Source organism: Azolla caroliniana, unplaced genomic scaffold (assembly GCF_043228905.1).
Source record: "Azolla caroliniana isolate FFs.n. ecotype wild unplaced genomic scaffold, voAzoCaro1.0.p SCAF_20, whole genome shotgun sequence".
Lineage (NCBI taxonomy): Eukaryota > Viridiplantae > Streptophyta > Polypodiopsida > Salviniales > Salviniaceae > Azolla > Azolla caroliniana.
In genome coordinates this window covers 14546769-14561416 of record NW_028230455.1, presented here as the reverse complement: position 1 = coordinate 14561416, position 14648 = coordinate 14546769, and the positions used below count along the sequence as shown (strand labels likewise).

The window sequence follows — 14648 nt, the reverse complement described above, 5'->3', positions numbered from 1 at the left end:
TAGTACTATTCCTGACATTCACAAAATAGGTACGCATGCATTGTACATTTTCGAAATCATGCTAAATTAGGGTACTTTTCTGCATCTCACCAACTATGGCAAAAGAGAATACGACATATTACTTGTTTCAAATGACCCGGTGTTTTTAGTGGATGAGTTAACAGTGGTCTTTGTGCTCCTAGTTTGCTTACCATGTTGGCAATGTTCAGATAAGGCAAAATTAAAGAATGTCAACTTAGGTAAGTGGCGATAACGAGATAGAATTTCCATGCCATTTCTTTACATGTGGCCTAAATGACCATGCCAAATGCTCATCATTTGTTGGTCTGTGACAACCAATATATGTTCTTTTTTATGAACAAATAGAGGATAGAGGGAACCAACTTTGTTCCCTTTTGCGACAATCATATTTCCTTTCATTATACGAAAGGATTTGGAAGCAAATATCACCTTATATCCGTTGTCATCAAGCTGACCAACGGACATTAGACTGCGAGTTAGTTGAGGAATATGGGGTACATTTTTAATGGTAAGATGAGAACCATCACTAAAGTGCATTGAGATATCTCCATTGCCAATCACATCACACTAATGTGAGTCTCAAAGTCTAACTTTCCCAAGTGACTTGGCTTCATAACATGTAAACCACTCTTTATGTGGAGTAACATGGAATGATGCACTAGAGTCCAGCAACAACATATGTGATGGAGAAAAAACCATATTCACCCCAACATGTGTGCTAATATCATGTAAGACCATGATGTCCATCTCATCACATGTTGCATTTACTTCCTCTATTTCCATGGAGGAAGAGGGACCACTAGATTGTCTTCCTCTTTGAATCAGAATATCTCTCATCTGATTCTTCCACAAGCCGATGTTGGATTCGTCAAATTTACGGATCTCTAAGTGGTCTTTTCCACTCATAGAGTAATTTCTATGGGAATTAAAGGAACCGCTGCGTCAAGTACATGAAACCTCGGACATTTCAGAAGCCATTGGGTGGTAAGTAAACCTAGTCGATTGCAACTCTAAGCACCTAATGATAGTTGGGACACTACTCACTTGTAGGTCTCAAATACAACTATCAATGTGTTCAAAGGTATGTATGTGCAGCTAGCCCCCCCCAAAACAAGAGCTATGTGGGTTCACCTGAGAACAATGTTGAGTCACTCGTATTTCAGCCAAAGGTAAATGAAACGCAACTTCCAATCTCAGAATCTCACCTCAAATGAGAAAACATTTAACATGCAAATCCTCTCTTTTGTATACTAGAAATAGTCCTTGTTTTTTGAAACCCAAAAACTAGTAGATACATGTTTGCTGTTTCTACTATCTTTAGGTCGAAAAGAGTGGAAAACACCTCTTGAATGGTGTGTTCCAAAGCAATAATGGCTCACAAAAGAGTGAAAAATGAGTTATAACATAGCAAGTAGTAGATAGTATCTTTATTTGCTGAGTTCTTGAAAAACATCATACGCTGAGGGGCAAAGACAAAGAAACCAAATGATTTCTACAACAGACAATGTCTTGCACATAGTCCTTCATTCTGATGCCATTGTTGGAGGAGCAACGGGAAGCAGACGAGTTGTTGTTTTTCTGTAGAAAAATGGTGAACAAGACACACAAAAGACAACACAGATAAATGTTTTGGTAGGGACTAAAAACCCTCATTTTTTGTTAACTTATATACCTATTGATAAATAGTGAGAATTTACCTTTTTGTCCTTTCTCATTATCTATCATGTCATTGTTTTCTATGCATATTTTATGGACTATTTTGAGCTAACTCATGTGCTCCAAATTAAGCGGATTAAGCAGGATGGCTAATCGACGAATTTCTTTGACATGATCAAACTAGGGACCCCATCCTGTGGTATTTCAATTTCTATAAGGCATGGCGCGTCACTGGGATGACATTCTCTCTAGTGAGATATAGCAAGTGAACAACACATTGACATCCTCCTATTCCTGTGTGTTTTATATGAAATAAATGCAGACATGGTCTACTTTCTCCCCCTTTGAGTCTAGAAATTGTTCCATGATGTGGTGCCTCCATTTATGAACTTCTAGTTCCCCAATCGCCTTGATGCTTCCCTTTTTTCAATGATACGCATATCATTCCATAATTTCAGCCATGGTATTAAAACGAAGGCAACATAGATATCCTTCCTCAAAAGAAGGATTCTCGAGGGAAAAATGGTTTAATCGTTGAGTCTAGATCATTGATTTTTTATGAAAAAATTTCCATAACGATAATGCGTCCTCCATCAAAGATTTTCACTAACCTTGTCATTTATCCTTGTCGACATTAGCAAAAAGAGTGTTGGCTATCTTATTCTTGAATAGCTCAAAATTTTCCTATCATCTATACCATATAACATAAACCCACCAAAATCACGATTCTCCCACTCATGAAGAACTTTGTCAACAAAATACAAGTATGTGTATGTGTTTTGTATACATTCTTGTTGAGGACCTCTTACTATATAGTAAACAAAATTCAAGTGAAAACGGTAAATAGACGAGTAGGAAAGTAATCCCCCCTATATATCGGGCTATGATCGAGAAATAGCCAATCTATCATGGATATCCCATACCAACAAGTGTAGAATGGGATAACTAGTACCTTGGAAGAGGTAACATGATTGCCAAGATAAATGCCTAGCCCACACTACTAGAATCTCGTGTCTTCAACCTTTGGACGTAAAGTCCCTATAATGGTATCTTAGCTTCATATTTATATTGTTAAGGGAAACAATATGGATTCTTTAGTTGTCACAAACCCTATCAGGCTTAATATTTCCAATCTCAAATGTGTAAGAAACATGATGATATCTTAGGTGTTGGGAATCAGCCTTTATTATATAGGAACGATAAATGGTTAATAGCTTGTATCACCATCATTAATCTTAGAGCATTAGAAGACTATAACAGTAGAAGAAGAAGAGTTACCAATTCATTATTATAAAATGCCTCCATTGTGTGTCGATCATGAATATCCTTCCCCTTCTATACTTAATTCTAGACATCACTCTCCTTGGCACCAATGAACTCCACCTCCTCCCCTCCACCCTGTCTCAAAATCCCTTGGGCAATTTACTCCGTACATTCATATCTGTACATAAACATACACATACATGCATATATCTCTCATTAATGTCATAGGTTGCCATTGTTTGATTTCTCTAGCCTAAGGGTTCTTGACCATCGATTGTTGGTCCTATGAGGCATCAAATTACACTGACCATTCCAATACAATCCATTGGGTGCGTGACACCGTCATTTGGCCGGAAATTGGTGACTGTGATCAACTAATGTGATGCAATAGGAGATTTGGCAATGAATAATTCAGTCAGCTATGGATTTAATTGTGATGAATTCTTGATAATAGAGTGGATTAAGGCGTGCAACAAGTAGGATTAGAATTTGTTTGATAGAATATCGAGATCAACGGTTCAGGTAGTGACTATATTTGTGTTTAGGGTTTAGGGTCACTTCAGTTCACCATAGGGATAATGACTAAATCCCAAATTGGTCATGTTTTGGGAAAAATATGAGACAGAGAATGACTTTGTGTGTGTAGAATAGAGATAAAAACATAGATTATCTTTTGTTTGAATTCTAGGTCACTCTACTCTCTCGTGCTCATCATAAGAACCTTGTTGGATTTGTGGGTTATTCCATAGAGATTATTGGTGTTGGAACTTTATGAATTTATGTCAAATGGCTCCTTCCATGATGCACTTTCAAGCAAGATAATTTACTCACTCCAGTTTTTCATTACTAAGCTTCATATGAACCTTCTTTTCCTCAGTCACATATACCTTGGACCATTTAAAAATTTATGACAACATCATTAAAATGTCTCATATTGTATTAGATTCATGGTGGCATTAGAATGTCCTTCACTATCTAGATTTCTAATATATGGTAAAAACTAAAATAGTTTACAGTAAAATGTTCTCTACATTTACATTGAAACCAAATTAAAGAATATTAACAAAACTAAAGTCTATGTATCATATAAGCTCCATGTCAATAAATTATTCTTAATAGACTAAGATGCTTAATAATTTGATAAAATCAAGCTCTCTCATGTTTTGAAATGCATATTCACCCAATTCAATATATTAAATATAAAGTTTTTTATTATTATAGAAAAGCTTACTTAAAAGTCCAAGAAAACATATTTACAAGCTATGCATATACATGTGATGTAAGCATTGCTACTAACAACAGTATTCATCATTGAACTTGTACATGTGAATACATTGTTGAAACTTCATTGGTGGTCCACGGTGACGATTCATGACTAGATTCCATTCTTATGGCTTCATTTAGGTCAGTACAAATACCATTCATTGTAGGTCTCTTTACCGCTTCAAATTGGACACATGTCATGGCGATCTCTGCAACTTTCCATATGGGTGATAAATTATATTTATTTTCAAGTCGTTTGTCAACAATGTTTTCTATGATCCCTCGCTCGTATGCCGGTCTTACCTATCCAACAATAGAACGTGTTCAAAGTTTCTTCAAAATATCATTAACCATCATATAATTTCTAAATGATTAGTTATCATACCCATTCCACAATGTGGATATCTCCATTTTTTGTTTCCATATCTTTCAAGATGGGTGGTTGTCCACATAATGCTTCCAAGAGAACCACCCCAAAGCTAAATATATCAATCTTCTTTGTCAATTGTAATGTGGACGCATACCTATGATATAAAAGTGAACATAGAATACCATCAAAATTTGAGGAATTCTCGGGGATTTTCTAGAGTTTCTATACATTAAACAATATAAAAAACAACCCCTATTTAAATAATAATAATAATAATAATAACGATATTAGAAGAAATATACATGTCAAATAAATAATTATTTACTCGCTTTCCTTTTCCAGAAGTAAAGACCAATAAATAAAAATACAAAAGTTAAAAAACAAATAAAGAAATATTGTAAATGAACTCTTCTCCTTCTTGATGAAGCTTTTACCATACCCAGCACTTTTCCTCATCTCTTTAATTAATCTCTGCATTAAAATTATTCAAATAATCCTCCACCATACTTTGCTTTCAAATCTTCTATCAATAGTATAAAATTTCTTCCCTTGTCATGATTATAAGCCCAAAGACTTACTATGGATCTATGTACCCGAAAGTACCAACTAGCCTTGTTGCTATGTTCTCTGTATATGAATCAACGGACTTGAATTTAGATATTCCAAAGTCAAACATCTTCCCTTCGAGATTTTTAGATATTAAAATATTGCTACTCTTCAAATCTCTATGAATAATGTTACATCCATGGTGTAGATACGCAAGTCCTATATAAAAAAATCATCATTTTAACACACAATATGCACTTATGGTATGAAAATGATAAGAATATGGAAATCTCCTTACCTTGTGCGGCATCAAATAAAATTTGTAATCTCTCAAGCCATGTTAGAGTTTGTGTTTCTTTTCTTCCTTTTGTAATCAATAAAGAAACAAACACTTCTAATGTAAAGTCACCCTTAAGTAAATAATTACGTTACATTGTGAGAAAAAACCATTAAATTATAGTTTCTACAAAACCACAAATCTTGTTCATTTTCGAGAATCTTAAAACACCATAAATTTAATGCAACATGGGATATTCAATAGAATGGGGATCGTTTGTTCAAATGATATAAAATACTATCCTACATATCCCTAATTTATTGATGAAATGAATATGTGACTTTTTAGGGACAAAGGAGTAGCTTCCAGTTGGGGACAAATGTGAGCAAACGAAGATCAAGTATAGGTTATCTTACGTGATATGGAATCATGCAATGAACCATTTGACATAAATTCATAAACCAACACTAGAGATTCCTCAATACAATAGCCCTCAAATCCAACAAGGTTTTTGTGGTGCACACGAGAGAGAAGAGTAACCTACATTTCAAAAGAAAAAGTTAGTATAGCAAAATTATGAGAAGAGTGACATACAATTTCCAAAGAAAACGTTAGTATCCCAAACTTATGAGCCCAACATAAAATGGAGTGAATTGTAATCAATGTTTTTTGGTGACAATAATGTATTAACATCACTAATTCAACGTGAAGAGAAGGCCTGAACATTGCCAAAGAATGAAAGCAAACATGGTATAGTGATCTAGGAAAGATTTATTTTAACACCAAAGAAGTCTAAGGGAAGATTTACATTAGTGCTAAAAATCAAATATAGGAATTTATGTACCAGGACAAATCTTAACATAAACTAACTTAAATGCAATAACAAGAAGGTCACAGTGATTTTATGATAAATAAAAAAGGTCATGGAGATGCACAAGTTTGCAACAAGGGAAAAAAGTGGATTCTTCATTGAGGCCAAATGATCCTTAAATCAACCCATATGATTTACCTTGTTTCTACTACGTCTGTAGGGACAGTTCCATATAAGATCTTTTAATTGAATAGATTATACTTTTAGACCCCTCAAGGATTTATTATGGCATTCTATTTGTTCTAGAACAAATCGATCTCTTTCAAATTGCAAAGGAGTTAGGTTGTAAGTGAATTGATATTTTTTGAAATTCATTACGTCAGTGATGCTAATATCCTTTTATATGGAAGAGTACTTTCCATGATCCATGCACAAAAAAGAAAAGAAATATTTCATATAGATGTAGAGAAACCAAATACCTCATTGAGAAATTCTTGTGGTCCTTGTGTTGAGGTGGTTGATAATATTTTAACAACGACTTCTAAACCATTTGGAAGATTTCCCTTATATACCGGACCAAAACCACCTTGACCAACGACCTTTGAGAAATTATTTGTTGCAATTTGGATCTCTTGAAAAGTAAATTGTTGTTGGACTTTAGTAGCATTACTTAGCTCTTCTGTCTTAACATTGACTGAAGACAAAGTAAAATAATGTTATCTTCCGTCCAGAAGTTGATTTCTACGATTCTTTGAAACCATTATTTGTATGTTAAAATCAAATGTAAATGAAGCGTCCTTATCATAAATAAAAGCTAAAAGAAAATGAAGAGTTCTTATACTATTAAGGGCAATTACAAAACATACCAGAAGGATCTCGGTGCTCAGAAGGTGTAGGATGGGTGGGAGTTTGATGTTGTACTAGTTGCATTTCATGTATATTGTGATTTGCTCGAGTCCTCCTTTGATTGAAGAACCAAAGAATTGCTAATATCAAGATAATCAATAATAGTAGTCCACCGGTAATGAAACCGATCATAAGCTTTTTGTGGTTTGATGATGATGGGGAACTCCGCAAGTAGGACTGCCTGTAGCACATAGAAAGCTATTCCCATCGTAACTAAAAACCGAAAACATCAAACTACTTGTCACTGAATTCTTTTCTAATTATGATGACTTCAATCGAATATAATAAAGCACATTTCAGATCACAAAGACATACGTATTATTATTTTCTTTCCTGTGTTTGTAACAAAGGTATGCATATTCTATATATAATCCACAGACAAAGGTATGCACATTCTATATATATAATCCACAATTCGGAGCGAAATACCAAGTTAATTAAGAGATTTAAGCACATTATGTGATATATTTTTCTAATGGTATTTCTTAGATGTTGTCAACTCTTTACATGCGTACTGGTTTCTACAACATATATCATAGTCATCATTGTGGTTAACTGGGGAAAAGAAATTGTAGTGAATAAATGTGCCCTCACATTCTGTATGAATCAGCAGAAACATGTGATATAACCATGCGGAATTAGATTGTCATAAAATTGTAGATTCTCCAAACATATAAGTAATATTAATTTCGGCTCACATCTACTTAAAAACATGGTAACGTACCTGAAATGGAGTCCGCTTGATGATTGTTTTTGTAGGAGCGTTTCTGGTACTGTCCCACTAAAGTTGTTGTTCGCTAAGTTACTAAAAAGTCAGATCAAAACATACTCACCATAGCAAACAATTTGAAGTATCTGAAGGAAAGGGACTTGTGACACGCATTTAGGTGAGAAAATAAATTCGATGTGGGGATACTTACAGATATTCTAATTTCGGCAAATTTGAAAGTGAGGCAGGGATCGGACCGCTGAAACTGTTATTGCTTAGATCCCTGCACATTATTAAAATGAGCAAGTTAATGAGCCATGTCTTAAGTTATATCTAGTTATGCAAAATTGTGTTAAAATATCTTCGGTTTGCTTTTAATTATGTATACGAGTAATACATTGTTTGGATACTCCGTAAATTATAAAACAGACTGCGCATAGATATGATGTACAATTATTACAATAAATTGTAGTGTAAATTATCATTGTTGGACGGTGCTGGGTCAAAAGAGATCTACTTACAACTTGACAAGCTGATCCAGGTTACTGATACTCGATGGAAGATTCCCCACCAGACTATAGTTAGATAACAATCTGCATGAATATGAAACAGTGCCACAATGAGCTTCACACAGAGACAAGTAATTGTAGAATCTTACTACACACATAGATGTTACTCTAGCCGGTTTTTGTGGGTTTGAATAATCACAATCGATCCACAAATACTTATATCCTTGAGTTAAGCATGGGTCCCCGAGTAAACTTCCCAAGGTTGCGAATAAATCTTGTAGAGCCAAAACTGTTTAAATTTAACTAAACAAACATGTAGACGTTCAATAATGTAGAGGAATGAATGGATATATCTCGCATTACATAATATGTGTGTGTGTGTGTGTGTCTGTACATGCATAGCATACCATCGGAGGAGGAGGTAGGAGTGGTGGCATTCATACGCACGATACAGGCCCCCAGCCCAGGCGTAGATGTCCATGCCTTCTACAAACAGATCCCCATTAACAGTGATGTCAAACACTGGTTGTCCAGAAGCGTTCACCCGTGGATCGATCTCTGCGATCTGTCAATTACGATCTCCACTCCTTCGTAGTTGTCCACAATCACACGAAACTTGATTTGCCCGTTCACACGCGTCTTGTAGATCGTCGGCACCAGGCCGAACCAGAAGGAGGCACGGACCAAGTAGTAGCTACTGGCTATGGTGGGCAGGGTGTAGCAGAACTTGCTCTGGTTCAGGGCCTTACTACTAATAGTGGTGGGGAAATAGCGCAGACTGGAGTACTGCTTCTCATCCATCATGTTGGTGGGCAGATTCACACTAGTCGTGGCAGACCATTTCCCGATGTCCGGCCAAACCGCGGTGTCTGGCGTCCATATGACGTTCCAGTCCTGTCAATGAGTTGGTGTAGTTGGACTTGGCGGATGATCCACAATCTATACTAAGGAACCCCACTGCAGTATAAATATTAATGATTAATCCATGAATCAGTTGAGAGTAAGTAGCATATACATGAATTGGCTGCTGCATGAATATAGAAATACCAACACTTTCCTTGAGCCAGAGTGCGGAGGAAGATGAGGTCGGAGCTGGTGCTGATTGCAATGATATTAATGAGCAAAACAGGGACATTAATCCATCCTGAAAGCACAGCCATTCCGATGGTCTATTATTACATTAAGTACTGGATTATTCAGGCAAATCCGGTTATTTGTTGGCTCCTATAAGAGAAAGAATAACATAGAATCAATCAATCATGTCATGTCATGCATTGGCCTATATTTAATTATGCCACAAGTTGTCAGTTTGTGGTAACCATAACCATCTGATGTGTATCATGGCTGCAGAGACGAAGAGATGAACGGACATAGATTCCATATATAATCCCTTACAAGCTCCTTTCTCTTTCTTTCTTTGACTATGACTGGGTCATAAAACCCTCATTGCTATTTCCGAATTTCCTGATAATCAGGTGGAGAATCACATGGATATCTAGAGACCAATGTAAGATCATTATGATTGTTTGGAAATAAAACAGCCCTTCATAAGCCAGGCTCACCTTTGTAGTCGTTTTGAAACTCTTTAAGTACCTCGGCACATGAAATTCTCATTGAACACTTGAAATTTCGAACAAATGCTTAGAGAAGGCTGCAAATACATCATAGATGAACGAGATTAATCAAAAAACATAAAAAAAAATTATCAATGAGTATTTCATAACAAAAAGTTTTTGAATATAACAATGGACTTCAAATGAGATTGTTGTTTTGAATCACCCATCCCATAAAATTGTAGCCTGCATGTCAAATCCTAACATTCTTCATGACCCATTTTGTCTATTTTAAGTATTAGTACACGGTTCTAGCATTCTATCAAAGTATTGTAAACATGATGCTTCAATGATTCCATTATAACAAGCAGGAAATCTCCACCATCGATATTGTCATTCAATTTGTAAGATTGGTATGCCCTTAGATTCAGTAGGGCGACTTGTTCTGTCTTGTTTTGCCATTGTGCCCTAGTATTCTCAAGGGCTTCCTCAATTGTTTTTGAATTTCTTGCCCTTCCTCAGTGTATTATCAACGATCAACCCCAAGTTGGCAATTTATCCCCAGATGTATTACTAGCATGCACATTTTGTAATAGTGCCCCAAATGAGGAGTGGCTAGTGTGCCACCCAACCATATGGGTCAATAAGATGTTAATTTAGGAAACCATAGATGAGTAGGACAGAATGTATCGAGAAAAGAGGGAAGGTGGGTAAGAGGATTGACTAGTTAGGTCAACTAGAAGAATATTTTGTGGGCAAGTTAAGATGTACTTAGTCTTGAAGTACATGACATTGAGTTTAAGATAAGCAGTATCTAGCACTAGCGTGTATTTAGGGAGTTGGGTCATATTAAAGGAGAACATAGTTGAGAGAAATCACTACAAGGGTACACCTAACGACCACGATGCAAAGGCAAAGGCAAATGTTACGTCCACCATAGGAGGAGATGATACATCTTATATGCTCTTTCAAGAGAAAGGAAGAGTCTTGGGTATTAGGTTCTAGAGAATCATTCCATGTTACTTCGATGAGAGAATTCCTTGCAACCTTGGAAAGTTGTGTTGTTGTGATTATTAATGTCGTGTTATTCTTGATAGAATTGTAGTTAATAGGATAAACTGAACAAATCTATTCGGGTGCTAAAGAATGTTAGGAATATTGAGCTAAGAAAGATCCTAATCTCAATAGAGTTGTTGGTTAACAAAACTTACACTACAATCTTCCATGGTGATAACTGGAACATTTCAAAGGATGCAATGATTATTTCTCGTGGAGAAGAGAGCACCATTGTTTGCATGAAACTAAAGCATAAACACATTGTTCAATTGTAGTTGTAATGGGAAATGAACATCCCAACTTCTGGCACTAAAAAGTTTGCCACATGAAAGAGAAGGGGATTAAAAGTAAGCATTTAAAGGGGAAAGTTCCAGGCCTGCAATTTAATCTGTTTACATATACAGAAGTGGCGATTGTAACCTTAGATGCATAAGAAAATTAGCTTTCAAACAAGTAGCATAACCCTAAAGAAAGAAAGGGTAGAGCTAGTTCATCTGATGTTTGGGAACCACTGACTCTTTCATCTATTAGTTGGAAACACTATCTGATTACTTTTAACAGTGATCACTCTTAGAAGTAAAGCATAAGTCTAAAACGTTTGAGATCTTTGGGAGAAAAAAGATACTCTTGAAAAAGAGACAAGTTTGAAGATTGGAAAGCATGAAACTAACAATGGTGTTGAGCATGAATACACCAAATTCAAGAAGTTGTGCTATAAGCACAGGATCAAAATGGAGAAAACTATGTTGGTACACTTTGAATCATGGCTGAACTAAGTGTATGAACTGAACATTGAGAAAAACAGATAAAAGCATTCGCATACAATCAAGTCTACAAAAGCCATTTTGGGTAGAAGCATTCAACACATTAGCTTACTTGGTCAATCAAGGCCCACCGGTTCCATTCGAGCACACAAACTAGAGGATGTATGGAGTGGAAGAAAGATAAAACCATGAAATCTAATTGTTTTCATTTGCATAGCATAGTGAATCCTCAAGTAGAAGAACTTGTTAGACAAAATAGTGCACAATAGTTTGACACATTGGAGACTCCTACCCAAGCTCATGTATTGAGAATTTCTTCTTGATCACATGGGCCTAATAAGATATATGAACTATTTACTGTTGGCTTATGACAGAGAGTGTGAATGTTATGATAAAGGTTATCATACTAGTGAAGCTAGCTAGTAAGATCTTTCCATGAAAATAAGATGTAGAGAATATCCAACCAAACATGGGAACTAGTTGGGTTACATTTGGGGAAGAAGGCACCTCATAACAAATGGGTGTACCAAGTGGAAGATTAGTATAGGAAGGAGTTGACTACAGTAACGTTTTTGCTCCCATTGTGAAGCTCAATATTATTCGATCAATATTGGGTATTGTCAATATTGAAGATCTTTATCTTGAAAAATTGTACCGGAAAACTACATCTCTTCATGGATGCTTAGGTGAGGAGATACACATCACCTCCTAGAAGGTTTCTAAGGAAGAGGGAAGGAAAAGATGGTATGTGAATGAAATAAAAGTTTTTATGGCCTAAAACAAGCCCCAAGACACTCGTACTAAAGGTTTGATGGCATCATGCACAAGGAAGGTTTCTAGAATTTCAAAATTGAGCAAAGTTACAACTTCAAATGATAAAGATTCAACTATATCATTTTACAACTTTATTTCGATGATGTTAGTAGCAAGTTCAGATATGATCGATATAAAAAGGTTGAAGCAACAATTGCCAAAGGAGTTTGACATAAACATAGAGAGACAAATCACAAAGTGATAACCATAGAGAGATTTTGCAAATCACCATTGATAAACATAGAGATATTTTCTAGTTATCTTAGTCAAAGTATGTGGATCGTGTTTTGCAAAGATTTAGCATGGATAATGCCAACTCAATTAAGTTAGTACACCCTTGACAAGTCGCTTTCACTTATGGAAGGATCAATCTTGATAGATGGAGGAAGTGGGAGATTTCAAGGCTAAAGTTCCTTAGACATCAAACATTGGTAGTTTGATGTCTACAATGGTTTGTATGAGACCAAACATTGGCGATGCCGTATGAGCTGTTAGCATATTTATGTTAAATCTAATGAAAGTTAATTAAGAAATAGTAAAGGGGATTGGAGGTATCTATCTAGCAGGCACCACAAAGAAGTATTTGTCTTCGGAGGTCGAATGTGAACTATGAGAAAAAAATTAATGTGAAGGGTATCATTTGAAGAAGGTATATTCTACTCTTGTCAGAACTATATGTATGTATGTATGTATGTATGTATGTATATGTATATGTATATATATAATACATATACATACATACATACATGCATGCATGCATACATCCATATATATATACATATACATACATACATGCATACATGCATACATACATACATATAATGATATATATATTATAAATATATATATATATGTATGTATGTATGCATGTATGCATGTATGTATGTATATGTATATGTACAACGTACATTGGCAACATAATATTTTGAAGGGAAAAGTACCCAAGATACCCCTGGAAGTTCCAAATTTACCAAACTACCCCTATGTCCAAAAAATTACACTTTATAAAGTAATTATACACTCAAATCTTTGATACATAGGGCTAGTTCGGGTCCATTTCTTCCATCTTTGGTAAATAGGGCTTGTAGATTTGAGTGTATAATTACTTTATAAAGTGTAATTTTTTGGACATAGGGGTAGTTTGGTAAATTTGGAACTTCCAGGGGCATTCTGGTAAATAGAAGAACTTCCAAGTTTCCCTATTTTGAAAGATGGGAGATTGATTGCATCGGAAACCCCTGCCACACCTCTTCTTCATCTAGTTAGCACTGTTCCTTCATTTAGAGCAGCCTAACACTGTTCCTTCATTTAGAGCAGAGGTAGCTGGCACTAAATGGAAGAAATTGATGGTATGGCAGATTTACAAGGTGAAGATGGGAAAAGGATGGAAACAACTGTAAGTACAAGATGGAAACTAAATATGGAGATTTCAGAAGGAGGTAATGATAAAATAAAACAGAGAGAAGGGAAATAAAGAGGGAAAGACAAGTAACAGAAAATAATGAATTAAAGGGTAAACTTTGGATTTCTATCCTGCAGAGGGCATAAGTAATCGGCTCCCAACAACGTTGTTGCCGAGCCTAGGATCGGTGGAGGGGTTCTGTAGGAAAAACTAGAACACAATGGAAGGGATTGACAGAGAAAGAGAGAGAGAGAGAGAGAGATTCAATAACAATGCAGAACAAGTTATACTTCATTTTGAAAAGACTGTTACAATGGAAGAACCTAATGTAACAACTAAAATGTAATATCACACACACTAAATCATACAATACTTTATATAGAAGAAAAAGAAAAGTATTACTTTGTCTTTATCCTCGTAACTAATGTCTTAAGAGGCTCTTTGGCTTAACATCATTGACAAGCAGATCAATGACATGGGGGCCATGGCGAGGATCAAACTCAGGCTCTCTCAAATTCTATTACTCTAATGCTATCCCATCAAGTTCTCTTAATAAATTTATGCCTCTGATTTTGATGACAATAATATTATGTAGTAAGTAGACCCTATCCTCCTACCCAACATTCTACATCTAGGCGAGCATGCAGTAACACATCTTTACACAACAATTCACCTAAGATTGTACTCATTCTAATGTTCTTGACACAGACATAAAGGCAAGCTTTTATT

General features: G+C 35.6%; 2 protein-coding genes across 3 annotated transcripts in view; both read right to left on the bottom strand.

Moving 5' to 3' along the window:
• Positions 1-14648, bottom strand: part of LOC147851186 (putative leucine-rich repeat receptor-like protein kinase At2g28990) — a 118040-nt gene that overhangs the window by 61019 nt on the left and 42373 nt on the right. The window contains exons 12-13 of one of the 2 annotated variants that reach the window (XM_087335675.1): positions 5152-5338; positions 4589-4727 (exon numbers count right to left, since the gene is read on the bottom strand). In XM_087335675.1, the coding sequence (XP_087191801.1) occupies position 4727; positions 5152-5338 (188 nt within the window). In that variant the 3' untranslated portion in view covers positions 4589-4726. Of the gene's footprint in view, positions 1-4588; positions 4728-5151; positions 5339-14648 lie in introns of those variants that run through there. The other variant, XM_087335673.1, reaches the window with a different exon arrangement.
• Positions 7720-8772, bottom strand: LOC147851188 (uncharacterized). Its single transcript, XM_087335973.1, has 5 exons — positions 8739-8772; positions 8488-8620; positions 8344-8415; positions 8034-8105; positions 7720-7918 (listed from the first exon to the last, which is right to left on the bottom strand). Exons 1-5 carry the CDS (start codon positions 8770-8772, stop codon positions 7720-7722), a joined length of 510 nt encoding a protein of 169 aa, XP_087192099.1.

What these genes read in the sequence shown, in the direction of transcription:
- LOC147851188 (XM_087335973.1), bottom strand. Translation starts at nt 8,772, where the DNA reads ATGAATGCCACCACTCCTACCTCCTCCTCCGATG. An exon ending in TCCTACCTCCTCCTCCGATG is followed by an intron (nt 8,621 to 8,738) that starts GTATGCTATGCA and finishes AAATTTAAACAG; the next exon opens with TTTTGGCTCTACAAGATTTA. An exon ending in CCGGCTAGAGTAACATCTAT is followed by an intron (nt 8,416 to 8,487) that starts GTGTGTAGTAAG and finishes ATATTCATGCAG; the next exon opens with ATTGTTATCTAACTATAGTC.